The sequence below is a fragment of the Mandrillus leucophaeus genome, unplaced genomic scaffold (genome assembly GCF_000951045.1).
Source record: "Mandrillus leucophaeus isolate KB7577 unplaced genomic scaffold, Mleu.le_1.0 Scaffold170, whole genome shotgun sequence".
NCBI classification, from domain to species: domain Eukaryota; kingdom Metazoa; phylum Chordata; class Mammalia; order Primates; family Cercopithecidae; genus Mandrillus; species Mandrillus leucophaeus.
The window spans coordinates 769,860-785,601 of record NW_012101699.1 but is presented as its reverse complement, the minus strand read 5'-3'; the positions used below and the strand labels follow the sequence as shown (position 1 = coordinate 785,601).

The following is a 15,742-nucleotide window of genomic DNA, read 5'->3' as shown; positions in this document are numbered from 1 at the left end:
GTCTTTTCAAAACAGATACTCACTGCCTCTGCTTCGGCTGGGTCATACCAGACAGTGATGTACGGGTGACGCAGAGCTTCGTCTACAGAGATCCGGAAGTTCAGTGCCTGGCACATCAGTAAAATGCCATCCACCACCCCCTTCACTATGACAAGCCAAAAAGGGTGGCTATTCATACAGTGGTTTTTAAATCTGATGCTAGCCAGGCTGGCGTTTCACATGCTGCTGCCATTTATAAAAGATGAACAGGGAAAGAGGCCAGGTGCAGTGGCTCACGCCTGTAATCCCACCACTTTGGGAGGCTGAAGCGGGCGGATCACGAGGTCAGGAGATCAAGACCAGCTTGGCCAATACAGTGAAACCCCGTTTCTACTAAAAATACAAAAATTAGCCGGGCGTGGTGGCACGTGCCTGTAATCCCAGCTACTTGGGAGGCTGAGGCAGGAGAATCACTTGAACCCGGGAGGCGGAGGTTGCAGTGAGCAGAGATCATTCCACTGTACTCCAGCCTGGGTGACAGAGTGAGACTGTCTCAAAAAAGAAAAGCTGAATAAGGTAAGAAAAATATCATACAATCAATTAAAACAATCACTAACCTGAAGGCTGATCTTTTACAACACCATTCTTGCTTCTTTCTTCCCAATCCATGACTTCTTTGTAAATTAGCTCTTTAATAAAAATACAAGTTAAAATGCTTAATCAGTTTCTAAACAGTTTCATTGTATCTCTAAACTCTGCTTCCAAATCAACTAGAACCACTCCAAAGGCACTGCGATGTGTTATTTTTAATTGTAAGATAAGAGTCAATTCAGTAATATAGTCTACGTGGACCAAAATATTCATGTTTTGATACATTATATCTTTTCTTTTCTTTCTTTCTGTCTTTGGGTTTTTTTTTGTTTTTTTTTTTTTTTTTTTTTGAGACAGTTTCATGCTGTCATCCAGGCTGGAGTGCAGTGGCACAGTCTTGGCTCACTGCAACCTCTACCTCCTGGATGCCTCAGCCATCCAAGTGGCTGGGATTACAGGTGTTCACCACCATGCCTGGCTAATTTTTATAGTTTTTGTAGAGATGGGGTTTCGCTACGTTGGCTAGGCTTGTCTTAAATTCCTGGCCTCAAGCTGTCTGCCCGCCTTGGCCTCCCACAGTGCTGGGATCACGGGTGTGAGCCACTGCGCCTGGACTACATCCCATCTTTTCCATGCAGCTAGTAAGGGAGCAAAACGTGGGGTGGTTCTGGATCCACAAGGGGCTGTATGAAGTGGACTGGCTCCCACGGAACACTGTAAGGGATTGGATACTCTCACACCCATTTCAATATGTTTCTCTATGTAGTTACCTGGGGTTTTCCAAAGGTAACCGGCATCCACATGTGGGCTAGGAACCCCCGACACTGGCCAGAAATGAATCCACATGCCTAAGTCTTTTCCTTGTTTCAACTTCAGTTTTCTTCAACTTTCATTTGTAAGAAAAACTAATTACCTACTAAGTAAGTGATTAGGGATTCCTAAAATTTCAGTATTCATAAACCAGCATCAGCGCGTTGCAACCATTTACGGAGGCCAGTGAGTGTGCTGTGAGCATGCACTGCTGAGCACAGGCTCACACAGGCAACCAGCACTCCAGGAGGGCCCTGGGGCAGGACCTACCCTCAGTGCTGACTCACTCTGACTGTGGTTCTCAGTTACTACTGATGCCGCTTCTTAACGAAGAATTGTCAGGCTGACCTCTTCATTATAGGTGCAGTTTGTTGTGGGTGGTCTGGTTAATCTTACAGTGGTAATAATACCTATTTGCATATTTTCAATCTGCAGTTTCCCCCAAACTAGATTTTAAAACATATGTACAACTACACGGCTTAAAAAAAGCAGGCAGAAGTTCACAGGACCCCAGCCCTGGCTCCCCATTTCTGCACACACTGGGAATTCTACAGGTAACATGCAGCCTGTGAACTGGTGTCACTGACAATTTGCAACATGTTATCAATGTAAGTGTGATACAATTACTAAGCTCAGTTTACAAACCCATATGTGAAAAGCCATGAAAAAAATACTATTTTTCCCTCTTGAAGCAAATGATAAGAAATTGACACATGTTCCTCTCTAACTCTGTTCTCTTCAAGTCCTTTTTCTACTGGAAACTTGGGAGAAAGAGGCTAAGTGGGTCGCAGCGTTTCTTGCCCCTTCCTGAAGGGAAATGTCACAAAATGAAAAGCCTCTGCTTTACAGGACTGGAAGAAATGTCCTAAGGAAGGATCAAAATAAGCTCCATCTTTACCTTTCCCTTCTTCAATTGCATGTTCTCTTTCTTCCAACTGGGCATCATAAATCTGAGGTGGTGGCTAAAAATTAAATCATATGTAAAGTCAATAGTAATGCCTCAAAAAAAATGAGGCACTAAAAAAGGTAAAATCGCTTGGAAGACTTCTAGTCTATTTATGATATGGATTTAGTTTAATTCAACACATGGTTTAATAAAGATTTGTCATGCGATATTGGATCAGCTTTGGGATCAAAATAATTATGAAAAAGTTAACCAAAAAAGAGTTACTATGTTCCTCTTAATAATCACCTGACCTCAAAACACAGACATCTGCCCATCACAGGCTGTTTCCCGAGACCCATCATGGACAAGGCATTGTGCAGGCAGCTATGGAAGGTACTGCTGTTTCTTAGAACAAATTTTACATGTTCTTCATGTGAGAACTCCCAAACCCAAAGTCCAACTCATAAATGGACTGTTACAAAAGTCTGCTTATAAATTGGATTCTTTTTATATAAAACAACGTTTAAACTGATGGCAAAACCACAGGCCATGCCATAAACATGTGTGTCACTCATGGCACGAAGGAAGCCCGCCACCACGCAGTGATCTCCCTCACAGCTAAAGCTCACTCACACCAGCGCTGACACAGAAACACGCACGTGAGCACCGAACTCAGAGTGGAGCTCCTCCAGCGGGGGAGCCAGGAGGCACAAGGCCTTTAGGGAAGGATACACAGACGTGTGATTTTTCAGCAAGCTGCTCAGCCTCTCTGGTTGAGTGGCCTAAACAAGAGGATGTAACCAAAGCCAATGGCACAGAACAGATGCTTAATAAACTATGAGCTCACAGCAGCCTTTGCAAAATGGAGACTGGTATCACCAAAGCGTAAGTTCATTCCTGAGGTCCTCCGAGCAAAGCGGCCCAGGCCTCAGACAGCACTTGGCCTTTTCGTAACTGGGAGCCCCAGATGGAGAACTTGCTACCCATATGTAGCCGCTCTGGACGAGCAGACAAGATCCAAGGAAATACAAGCCCGGCCTCCACATACAAGTCTTTTCAAAACAGACACTCACTGCCTCTGCTTCGGCTGGGTCATACCAGACAGTGATGTACGGGTGACGCAGAGCTTCGTCTACAGAGATCCGCTTGTCAGGATCAATCACTAGCATTTTCGATAACAGATCTCTGGCTTGACTGGCTAGGGTGACAACAAAGATTAGATTAATACACTAATGCTGTTAATATGAAACAAAGAGAATCATACAATAAAGAACTAAATACGACAGCACAGACAGAACAAAGATGTATTAATTTTGAGAAATGTTTGATAGGTTCAAGATGAATATAACACAAACTTTTTTTTTTGTTTGTTTGAGACAGAGTCTCGCTCTGTCGCCCAGGCTGGAGTGCAGTGGCGCAATCTCGGCTCACTGCAAGCTCCGTCTCCCGGGTTCAGGCCATTCTCCTGCCTCAGTCTCCCGAGTAGCTGGGATTACAGGCGCCGCCACCACGCCCGGCTAATTTTTTGTCTTTTTAGTAGAGACGGGGTTTCACCGTGTTTGCCAGGATGGTCTCGATCTCCTGACCTCGTGATCCGCCCGCCTCGGCCTCCCAAAGTGCTGGGATTACAGGCGTGAGCCACGGCGCCCGGCCCAGTTTACCTTAATCTTAATGTGGACAGAATCAAACCTCTTCTTTCTCCTTAAGCAATCACACTGTAGTAAAGGGTGCAGGAGAAGGTGGGGAGGACCTTTTCTATCGAGTGACTGTCACATGGCTCCGACTCTAGAATCTGCATTCAAGGGTTCTTTTCACCTGAAAACTTTGTGAATTTCAGTTGCTGTAACTGTAACAGGATTCTTTCAGACTGATTTGATGATTTTTATTTTGGCCAAAGGCTTCAATTAAGCCGTCTTATGGAGGATAAAGCTTCTAGACCTTTAAGCTTTCTCTCCTCAGTGCCTTCACACCTCAGACTTCTGGCCTAAAATGACTTTCTCTCCCAAAACTCACAGGTTTTTAGAATACAAACATGAAAGACTGAAAGCGCCACCTGAATTACAAAACACAAGTCTAAGAAAAAAAGGGTATCTTACTTTTTATTTTGTCTCGCTCAGACTCTGATGGGAATATCCAGTCTGGAAAGAGTTCTTCGAATTTGATTCCAGGATACTTTGGTCTGTTTTCTACATAATTCCTCACAGTCGGCTGCAGTTTCTTCATGAACTCTGCTGATGGTGTTCCAAGCTGCTCAATAACTTTATTCCACTGATCAATATCTAAGGAGTCTCTTGAGGAAAATACAACTGGAGTGCCTCGTATTCACAGCACATGCAGCAGCGTTTGACTCATCTTTACACCTATCGGCTAGGCCACCCCACCGGATCAGCAGCAGAATTTCCAAATAATATTCAAATAAGGTTTGGGTTTCCAAGTTACACTATTTTTAAAACTCTTCCACTCTGCATCTTCATAAACTATGACACAGCTTATTAAATCAACACAATGAAGTCTACACACCTTCCCACTCTAGTTCAAAATAAAGTTGATCTTGTAACTAAGAATACCTATGGCAAAAATGATTAAACATGAAACTAGATAAACATTACATCAGCAAATTGAAATCAGTTTTCATACTAATGCTTAGATTCATTCACAGCTCTCTGAAGAACAGAGGATCTCCAGGGACCTGTGAGAGACCTGTCTGACCTCCTCAGTTTACAGCCGGGGAACCAACCAACTGGGCTTAGACTGAGCCCACCGACAGCTTTCAAACGATACTCTGCTTTACTTGGAATTGACTCTTCCCAACCATCACTGCAATACCGAGGCAATGCATTTTATTTCCTTTCAAAGTGCATGACCTGGGTTTCAGACTCAACGCTGCACTCAACACTCACAGTGTGTCAGGAAAGTCAAGCTTCCTTAGGGGCCCATTTCCTTCTTTGCTCAATGCAGACATTACCAGCTTTGCCTGTTCCACAGGGTGCTTGTTAGGCTTGGGATAATTAGGATTACATGTGGGAAAGTGATACTGGATCCGTACTCAACTATACAAGAGAATGCAAGCGAGAAAAAAACAGCATCAACAGCAGCTTCAAAAAGTGCTCCCTGAGGCATGTCTTAGAAAAATGAACTTACATGACCATGAAATAACCTAGGGAACTGGTACATGAACTCAGTTCTTCCAAAATGTTACACTTCCAAAGACCTGCTCAGGAGATGGGTTTCTGGCCTTCAATTCACTAGCAAATTCTCCTTCTTACTCCTGTTTCGTACATGTTGTCAAATCAGAATTATGTCCACATTTTATTTACCTATTTAGCCAAAATGTGAAAACTGTCTCACACCTTTTCCTTCTGCCACATATATATATACACACACACACATACACACACACACACACACACACACATATATATATATATATATAGTCTCGTTCTGTCGCCCAGGCTGGAGTGCAGTAGCACGATCTCGGCTCACTGCAACCTCCACCTCCCGGGCTCCAGTGATTCTCCTGCCTCAGCCTCCCAAGTAGCTGGGATTACAGGTGCCTGCCATCACGACCGGCTAATTTTTGTATTTTTAGCAGAGATGGGGTTTTGCCATGTTGGCCAGGCTGGTCTTGAACTCCTGGCCTCAAGTGATCTGCCTGCCTCGGCCTCCCAAAGTGCTGGGATTATATAGGTGTTAGCCACCGCGCCTGGCCCGCCTTCTACTTTTGATACCTCTTCTGCATGCTCACTCCCACAGACTCCCCAGGATGCACCCACCCAGCATCTGTGTGCCATTTGCCACACAGCAACCAACTGGGCTCCCGGCTACACCTAGCCTGCCCAGCTCTAGACTAACCCTCGTGCTTACCCAAGGAAGAGCTCCCTCAACTCTTCTTCTCCAACATCAACGTTTTACACTCTACCAGTACATTCCATCACGTTGGTAACTGATAGTCTTTTCTCCTGTGTTAACATAGTAGCTGCCTGCTTTTGGCCCCCACTACCTATTGCTCTGTCTTATTCCTATTTGCAGCAAAACTTCCATAAAGAGCTGTCGGTCGGGCGTGGTGGTCACACCTGTAATCCCAGCACTTGGGGAAGCCAAGGCAGGTGGATCACAAGGTCAGGAGTTCAAGACCAGCCGGGCCAAGATGGTGAAACCCCAGCCCTACTAAAAATACAAAAATTAGCTGGGCGTAGTGGCGGGCACCTGTAATCCCAGCTACTCGGGAGGCTGAGGCAGAGAATTGCTTGAACCCGGGTGGTGGAGGCTGCAGTGAGCCGAGATCACACCACTGCACTCCAGCTTGGACAACGGAGTGAGACTCTGTCTCAAAAAAAAAAAAAAAAAGAGCTGCCTATACTTGTGTCTCTAATTCCCAGCCTCTCATTTTCTCTCAAACATACTCCCATCAGGCTTTCTTCCCTCCACTCCATAAATGCTGTGCCCATCATGGCTGCCAGCAGCCATCACGAGGCCCAGTGGCCAGTCCTCTGTCCTCATGTGAATGACCCTCCCTCTGTCACCGCGCTGTAGGAGGAGGGGTCGCTGGAGTGCCTTCTCCATTTCCTTCCCTATTCCCTTTGTCCCTCCACCTCAAGGGGGCTAAGTCCTGGGTCCTGGTCTCTTCCTCCCCTGCAAGCACTTGCTAGCAGTCCTAGGCTTCAAGGCTACCAACAGATGGATGACACCCACTTTGATCTCTCTATCCCAGACCTTGCCCCTGAATTCCACTGTCTAACAGACATCTCCAAACCCTAGCAAGGCTCCTTGAAGGGTCCAACTTCAAAGCAGAGTACAAGCCCATCTCCCCGGCCGCACCCTCCCAGCCTGCTGGGGGCCTCTGCCTCCATCTCCCCGGCCGCACCCTCCCAGCCTGCTGGGGGCCTTCGCCTCTCCTCTGGACGATGGCAGCCTCTGCTCTGGTCTCCTGCTCTGCCCTGCCCTTGACGATCCAGCCTCAATTTAGCAGCTGGGAGGAGCCTCTTTGCATCTAAGTCAGACTAGGCACCCAGAAATGGGCAGGTGAGAGAAATATCTGCTGGATTAATGATAAAGGACTAGAAATTAAACCAGTTGTGGGAGAAGCCCCACAGATTCCCCGAGAGGCCTCCACCCCAGCATCCCACAGATGGGAGGGACAGGGGACAGATGGGAGGGCTGGGGGAAGGGGAACAGTAATTCCAGCAAGCTCAGTGGACCCTGTTGTCTAATTCTCGTGAAGCTGCAGGCAGACTGCAGGTCTCCTATTTTACAGAAGGTGAAACCAAGGCTCAGAGAGGTCCTAAATTTCTCAAGAATGCTTGGCTGCTGAGGGGAGGAGTCTGAGCTGGAGCCCGAGGTAGCCTGGCGAAAGCTTTCTCTTTCTCATAGGCCACCACAGGGACAGGAGTTCCTTTTCTACCCCAGGTCACACATTAAAGCAAATCTCTGAGACCCTCAGTCTGATTTCTGCAACTTTTTTCTATCTCCCAAATTTCAATCTAATACTTGAAAGAGCTGGCAAAATTTTCTTTAGAAAAATGATGTTAAACTGTGTGTGACTTTTGGGAATCACAAGGTAACCTTACAGATAACACCATTAATTACTGACATTAATATTAATATGTAAAGCAGGAATTTTAAGTTACTTACTAAAATGCACCAAAAAGTACTCACATTTTTCATTTTTGTACTTTTTGAAGAAAACATTTCTTAATAAAACAAGGAATGGCACAAAATGAATAAGAATTGAGACAAACTGAACATTAAGTATATATTTCTAAATTATTAGTCTCTTAATTCCTCAACTTTCCCTTTTTAATTAAGTTCACTTGCAAAATAAAGACTTCCTTATTTATAGGTTGAAACAAGTGAATCTGAGGTAAGGCTATAGAAACTGCTAGAAAATTTACTAGAACAAATAAAATATTTAACTTGACATATAATCTATGATACAGAAAATGTAAAGAAAGGTAAATAAAATGAGAGTAATAAAAATATTTTCATTTCAAGTTTGCATTGTGAAGAATTTATGTTATAAGGAGACCACTCTGATGAACTTATTAAAATCTGAAATTATCTTCCTAAGATACACACAAAACACTGACCACAGAGCTCGCTTTCCTTAAAAGCAGCCATCAATCTGCCCAAGGATGGAGACCAATTTCAACTTTCGTAACAAAAACAAAGTCAAAGACTAATGAAAAACTAAGTGGTTAAAACACAAATGAAAAAGGGAAGATGTGAAGAACCATGTTAGGGTAAAAAATACTAAGGATGGAAGAATGGCAAATGAGGAAAGAAGGCTATCGTAACAATTAGTTATTCTCCTTTCTGCTGTATATCTAACACGACTTGCTGACTACAGTATGAGTTTATCTCTTTCATTTTACATGTATTTTGACTTCCCCAGTGTGTCACAAAATAACCCACCAGATTTTTTTTAAATTCTACAAAATGTCAGCACAGTAACAAACAAGAAAGTTTAACATATTGTTCCTCACAAAATTTTCATTTTAATCTCTTCCACTTAGGTCTTTTATAATGTGCTTCAGTTCTTACTTTGGGGGAAAATATTTCAATGCATACCAGTAACTAACAAAATAGTACTTAATTAAAGCACACAAGTACATGAGTCTATTAAATTTAGATAGCACCTTTCCTAGTTAAATTAATGGGATAAACTAAATAATACAGTATTTTCATTTAAATATCAGAATATACTTATCAAAGAGTAAATAATTTCTTCTATATGTCCAGCTATTTTTGGTAAAATTAAGCTAATATAATTGATTTAACTTAACTCTACCTCTCAAAATCATCACAGGTAGTCAAGTTAAAAATAAAGAATAAAATTGAACCACTTGGTTTGTGACGCTAATTAACAAATATAGTCAAGCCCCCCTTAGAACACAGTCTGGCGTGGTTACGACATTGTCCTCGTGAGCGCCCGTGTAAGCAGGTGGTCATGCTGCCTGAGGCATTATGGAAAGCATGGCGGGGCCAAGGTCGCGGGGAAGGATACGGTCAGTGCCTTGGAATATCACACAACCTTTCACCAGCTCTCCCATGATGCAACCCACTGACCAGATATCAACTGAAAATAAAATGAAATGATAAAATTATGAAGTGTCATGAACAAAACAAAGGTGAGGAAAAGGAATTCTAACAGTGCACTAAACACACAAATATGGAAAAATAAATTGCTAGCTAAGGGTGAAATTTTACACAATATGAATGATTGCTGACCTCTAGTTTAGCCTTCAGTTTGTAGCAATCTGGGGTTTTAGTGCCAAAGAGTCCAATACTTTATAGCTTAAAACAAACAAACAAACAAAAAACCAGAAACAAGAAGTGCCTGTGAACACAAAGCTTTTCAGGGTCACATGCCCACCCCCAGCCTCCATGGCCAAGTGCCAGGTCCCCCGTGAAGGATACAGTCTCTTCCTGGGAACAGGACTTTATGGAGGACCATTTCTGCCATGATGCACCCGACAGACCAGATGTCCACTACCAAACACCAGGGGATTAAAAACCAGCTAGAGTCCCACATCCCTTTTCTCCAAACCCCCTCCCAGAGACAAACCCAGTAAACGTCACTAGCTTGCCAGCGAGGGCCTTTGTGCATTGTTGACACCACACCTCCTGAGCGATCACTTTCTAGACTGCCCGTCAGAAAGGCAGCAGCACTCTGTGGGGGAACTGACTGTTGGCGCAGGTTGGCCGGCTTGTAGGACTGCAGGTGAGGCCCTGCCAGAGGAGCCCAGACTTCCACAGTGCCCACCCTCATCTGTGGGGCCCAGGCCTCAGACAGACAGCAGAGCCCTCTAAATGCCCTGCTGGTGGGCAGAGGGGACAAGTGAACAGGGGATCAAGTTTTCTCTCCTCCACAGGAAGCACATAGAGCTGTGCCTCTCAGGGCGAGAACACAAGCTACAATGCAGCAAGATGAACCTGCAGCAAAACTCATTTCAGATGACCTGGGCAAACTTTCAGTCTTTTTAAAAACAAGTATGCGAGATTTCATTATTTTCAACAAATTTGCTAAAAGCCAAGTTTCAAAGAGCTCTGATATTGCTAGAATAAGCTAAGTTTTGACATAAAAAACACCAGTTTTACATAAGAACATGTATTATTCCATTTATATCAAATTCAAAACACCAATATGCAGACCAACAAATAAAGCTGATCCAGGGCACTGGCGATCAGGAGACTGGCCAGCCGCGTGTGCTGCGAGGGGGAGGGGCCAGGGGGAGGCCAGCGCTGCGGGTGCTGTGGGTGTGCTCACGTCAGCTGAGCTGCACACTCAGGATCTGCACACTTGGCTGCAGGTAGGTTAAACTGATTAAAAAGTTCAAAAATACTAATTTTAAAAGTGAATGTTTAAGAGAGAATGATTTTAACCAATGGAAAAACACAATTATTTCTTATCTCTGGATCATGCTATATTCTATATGTAACAGTCCCCACAGTATACATCATATAGTTCAAAGGAAAGAGAAAACTCGAGACCACCACTACAGCAGTTTCTAAACATCCCAGCCTCCTCCAGCCCTGGCTATACTCACCGTTCTCTTTGTAGCCCATACCCAGGATGACTTCGGGTGCCCGGTAGTACCGGGTCACCACGTAAGGGGTCATCATGAAGTTGGTGCAGGCCGTCCGGGCCAGGCCAAAGTCAAGGATCTTCAGGGTGCAGTCTGATTTCACAACGATGTTGCTAGGCTTCAAATCCTAGGAAAGCAACGGGTTAAATTAGTCGAATGGACGAAGCACACTAAATAAACGACTGCGCATCCATGAGGGCTGTGAAGCCAGTATGAGAGTGCAAGGAGTGAACTGAACTCTGAGATTTGGGAACAATTTTGGAAAATCTTACTCTCAAATTGAAACTAAAATAAATCAGCCTAAAGCGGTCAGATGGTGCCCCTCGCCCTCAGTGGAAACCTTCATGGCCCTCCTTTGCCCATTCTGTGGTCTCGCAGGCCCTCAGGCTGTCCTATCTACCCTCCATCCATGCATCTGCATGTCCAGCACACGCGCCCCCTCCCGCCCTCCACACCTGGACTTGAGCTCCCCAACACTCTGACTCTCTTCTGCTAAGGTCCTCACGCTCACTATCAGTCCACGGCAGTGCTGTTCCATAGACAATGTCACAGAATGCGAACGATGTGTATAATGTACATTTTCTAGTAGCCATGTTCAACAGCATGAACAGAAATAGGTAAAATCCTAATACAGTGTATTTTATTTAACCCAATATATCCATAATATTATCATTTCAAAATGTAATGAACATAAGAAAAATACTGAGATATTTTACATTCTCTTTTTGGTAGTGAGCCTCTGAAGTCCAGTATGTATTTCACAAATGTGGCATGGCCACATCCTGGGTGCTCCACAGCCTCTTGTGGGTAGTGGCTGCCATACTGGACAGCACAGGTCCAGAATACTCCCAACCTGGAATCTTCCCATGGCTCTTTCTCTCCTTGGAAGAGCAATTCCATGATCATCCACCTCCAGTCTTCTCACCTCCGCCACAAGGACCCACCAGCACCGGTGCTGCCATCTCCATCTGTACGTGGCACAAAAACTCACCTGCTCATGTTCCAGTTGCCACCTCTCTTCCCCTCCCCAGGGCTGACTCTGTGTGAGCAGGGCACTGGCTGTGCTCTCAGCACTCAGAGGCAGGCCTGGCGCAAGCAGACACTTGGGAAGTGCCTGCTGAATGAAGACGTGCATCACATTCCACCCGACTTGCAAAGCCTTAACACGACTTCTGCAACCGTTTCCCTCATAACTAAGGGACTTTCTTCCTGCTGATCCTCCACCCCAGCCCCTTCCTCAGGCCTGAGGAATTTGACTTTTGCCTGAGGACTTCAGCCTGCAAACTCAATCTAGAAACTGTGACTTGTAAACAACCCATATCCATTCTTTTCACAAGAGCAGTGTACCTGCAATGTTAAACTGCCAAGCCACTGACGCAGGGTAAGGCGTGAGGATCCTTTACCTGGGGAGTTGCAGGTTCCGTAACACTGCCTAACACCTGACTTTAAGACATCTCAACTGATGGGCCACAAGCGGGTTGCAGGTGTGCCTCCGTGAAGGCTGTGGAGCTGTTATCAGGGCAAGCAGGAAGCCATTTCAACATTCACAACAGTTACAATCACATTCCAATGCTGCTAAATGGTCTATTTCTAGGCTTCCTAGATTCTGTAAAATTTAAATGATCAATATATAATGTTTAAAAATGCAGTCACAATCTCTACCTGGCCCCCAGGCCTCCATTCCACCTCAGGGCACTGTGCAGACACCCCGAAGGCCTGAGAGCAAGAAGCCAGGCCGCCTCCCACACGAAGGAAAGCTGGGGAGAAGCAGCCCACATTCAACCAGGACTGTCCGCTGTGAGGACCTGGTCATGGAGCTAAGACCAAATGAACCAATTTGCTTCTCGTCTCCTTTTTTAAAATCAAAGAACATGGCAAGAACAGGCATTTCAGAACACAAATTACTAACAGATAAAATAATGCTCAATCTCACAAAAATCTTTTTAAAAAACCCAACATGAAAGCCCATTTTTAGTCTATCACGTGGCAGCGATGGAAAGCAAGCAGCCGTGGTGCTGGCGGGAGAAGCTGAAAGAGGCGCTCCCTCAGGCCGCGGAGGGTGTGCCGTGGGCACTTTCTCTCCAGAAGGCTGACTTCTGAGGTGTGAAATGCACACACTTCACCAGCCAGCAGGCCCTGAAGCCCAGCCCATCCAGAACTAACAGCACAGCCGCAGGAGCAAGGATGACAAGGACAGCCTGGTTCTACAAGGACAGACACAGCAGTGGAACCATCTCCACAGGCTGCCCGCCAGCTCCATGAACCCCAGTGCGCCAGAAAACACGCTCATCTGAAGACGCTGCCATCTGTCAAAAAACTGTCACCACATACTAATGTAGCCGGAAAAGCACACTTCACTGCCGTCTGCTGGAAGACTGTGGTGACAGAATCCCAAGCTTGCACGGGTGCTGTGTGTGGCCAATGGGGAGGTGGGTAAGGAGGTCACAGGGCTCCTAGAGCTCTCCCCGCACCCTGGGACCCTCTCTAGGCACCCCCGAAATACAAACTGAGACAACTTCCCAACACCTCACTTCAATTTCAAGGACAGCAGAGGAAAGACAGTTATGCCCCTTCAAGTCTTGAAAATCACTCAGAACAAAGATGACAAATGCCAAGTAAAGATCCAAGTGATGCCTGGCTCAGGGCTTGGCTCCCAAAGAGCCTGGAACCCAACGCTACCCTGTGGGCAGCAGTGACGGCACCACAGCACCCACAGCACGAGTGGGACACCAAAGAGCCTGGAACCCAACACCCGCAGCACAAGTGGGGCAGGTGCTGACCTCCCCCACTGCCTGCTCGACTCTGGGATCCAGACCCACTGCTTGAGAGGTATCCCAGGAAGGAGCACATCCTGACAGGTGTCCACTGTCTGGCCTTCCCTGGTCCTTCCCCACAGGTAGCTGTGGCTGTCCACTGGGTAAGGAGAACAGCCAGGCACTCTTGAGGATGAATGGACACAGCTCTAAGTAGACACTGAAACCCGAAGACCCCAAACGCTGTCATGGCTCCTCCACTTGCGGAGTTTGTGGGGTCAGGTCAGAAGTGAAGTCTGGGCCAGTTCTCTTCTGGTCATGTTATGGGAGGGTGGGAACGTTAGCAAAGCCTTAGAACAAAGCTGTAAGAGAACACTGCTGTCCAGCCTGCACGCGTGTGGGTGCTGTCTGGGCCTCTCTTCTAAGCAGTGTGGAGGATGCATTTGCCCGATCAACACGCTGCACCTGAGGCCTTATTAATCTGCTCCAGCAACCGCACCTCGACCCGCACAGCAGCTGCAGCCAGGACTGCCAGTGCCATAAGCCTGTGGCTGTCTAGAGTCATTCGCCAGAATCCATGCAGTTTCTTCAAGGGCTGGACTAGTGAGTTAGACGGGAATGCAGGAGATCACTGTCCCCACTCCCCTGAGGCTTCCATGGTGGCACGAATCTCTTCCACCCACCCAAGCCCTGCACGTGTGATCTTGTTCTTGATTTGCTATCTTGGGGGCAGTTTCAGGTTTCCATCTGGCCTCGTTGCGATGACTTACTTGCAGGCCAAGGAACTCGTGTGGGGGTTACTCCAACTGCCAAGGGCCTCTGCTCCAGCCACACACTGAGGGCTGGGGAGACGGCCACTGGGTGGCTGGGACCCTGTGGCCCACTGAGCGCCACCAGACACAGACGGCTCAGGAATGAAGGTCCGGGACACACGCCAGGTAAGCCACAGGGGCTTGCCGATGTGAGAGCTGAGGGTGTGAATAACAGGAAAGGGGAAGGGCGAGAGCCAGCAGAGAGACCACAGTGACAGGGACTATAGGGTGTCCCACTAACCTCTGTCTTCCAGAGTTCCCCTGAGGAAGAGAACCATGGACGCCACAGGAAAGCCACTCCCAACTTACGTGGAGAAGTAGAGCTGAGGGGGCCAGGGTGGACTGTGGGGGCCACGGAAATGCACTCCTTGGTCTCCCACCACAGGAGTGGGAGTGACAGACGGCCCAGTGCAGTGTCTGCACCCATCCTCTGTCCCTGCCAGGGCGTACCTCTCACAGAGCTGTCAGCCAGGGGCTGATTGGGCAGGGGTGCTGAGGCAGGCCTGTTCCTGTGTGACACTGGAGGCCTCAGAGCTGCACCGAAGTCTGGACCGCGCCTTTGAGGGGCCAGGACTACACTGCATTTTGCTGGTATTCGCTGCCTCCTCTGGCTGCTCCCCCTTCCTTCTCCCAGCCGGTCCCTCGCCTGTGTAACCCCCCGTGGCATGCTGATGTTGCCCACGAAAAGCCCCCACTCTACAGGGACAGGAAGCTGCAGGACCGTACCAAATGCCATGGCAGAGCGAAGGGAATGCCAACCTCCACAAATGGCCACGACACCCAGGAAAGGCTCAGCAAGTGAACCACAGGTGCTATGGAGGCGGAACGAGGCAAGGGCAGCACTCGGAGTTTTCTTTTTATTGAAAGTCCAAGTACGTAGCAGTTAGATACCCCAGATCCCCACCTCCATCCCAAAAGTGAGGCTCCACTCCTTCCTCACTCCTGCTGGCCCTTCATGCAGAGAAACTGATGCCCAGCTTCCAGGTGCAGGGCCACAGGTGCAGCACGCAGTCCTGTGGGCACCAACAGGGAAGGCACGGCGAGGCCTGCCTGCAACAGGGCTGCCCGGAGGGTCTGCACTCTGCCACATGAGAAGCCCAGTCCCACCCCACAGCCCTGTACCCCAGCAGCCAGGCTTACATCCCTCCACCAAGGGACTGGAAGGGCCTTTTCCAGAGAAATTAAATGGTGCCCAGAGAAAAAACCTATAGAAGGCGACACCTGCAGCTGCCTGTGGCCCAAGAGACACCCATTCTTTAACAATCCACCCATTCACTCAGCACTTCCAGTCGGCTTCTAATACTTCAATCTTTTTTTTTTTTTTTT

At 47.0% G+C, this 15,742-nt stretch overlaps 1 protein-coding gene across 6 annotated transcripts in view; it reads right to left on the bottom strand.

Annotated features, from left to right (window-relative positions):
• Window positions 1–15,742, bottom strand: part of MAPK9 (mitogen-activated protein kinase 9) — a 54,528-nt gene that overhangs the window by 4,305 nt on the left and 34,481 nt on the right. For 2 of the 6 annotated variants that reach the window (XM_011976847.1, XM_011976849.1), the window contains exons 5-10: window positions 10,813–10,978; window positions 9,270–9,341; window positions 4,363–4,545; window positions 3,340–3,464; window positions 2,279–2,342; window positions 597–668 (exon numbers count right to left, since the gene is read on the bottom strand). In XM_011976847.1, the coding sequence (XP_011832237.1) occupies window positions 597–668; window positions 2,279–2,342; window positions 3,340–3,464; window positions 4,363–4,545; window positions 9,270–9,341; window positions 10,813–10,978 (682 nt within the window). Of the gene's footprint in view, window positions 1–592; window positions 669–2,278; window positions 2,343–3,339; window positions 3,465–4,362; window positions 4,546–9,269; window positions 9,342–9,682; window positions 9,755–10,812; window positions 10,979–15,742 lie in introns of all 6 variants that reach the window. The other 4 variants (XM_011976850.1, XM_011976848.1, XM_011976846.1 and 1 more) reach the window with 3 other exon arrangements.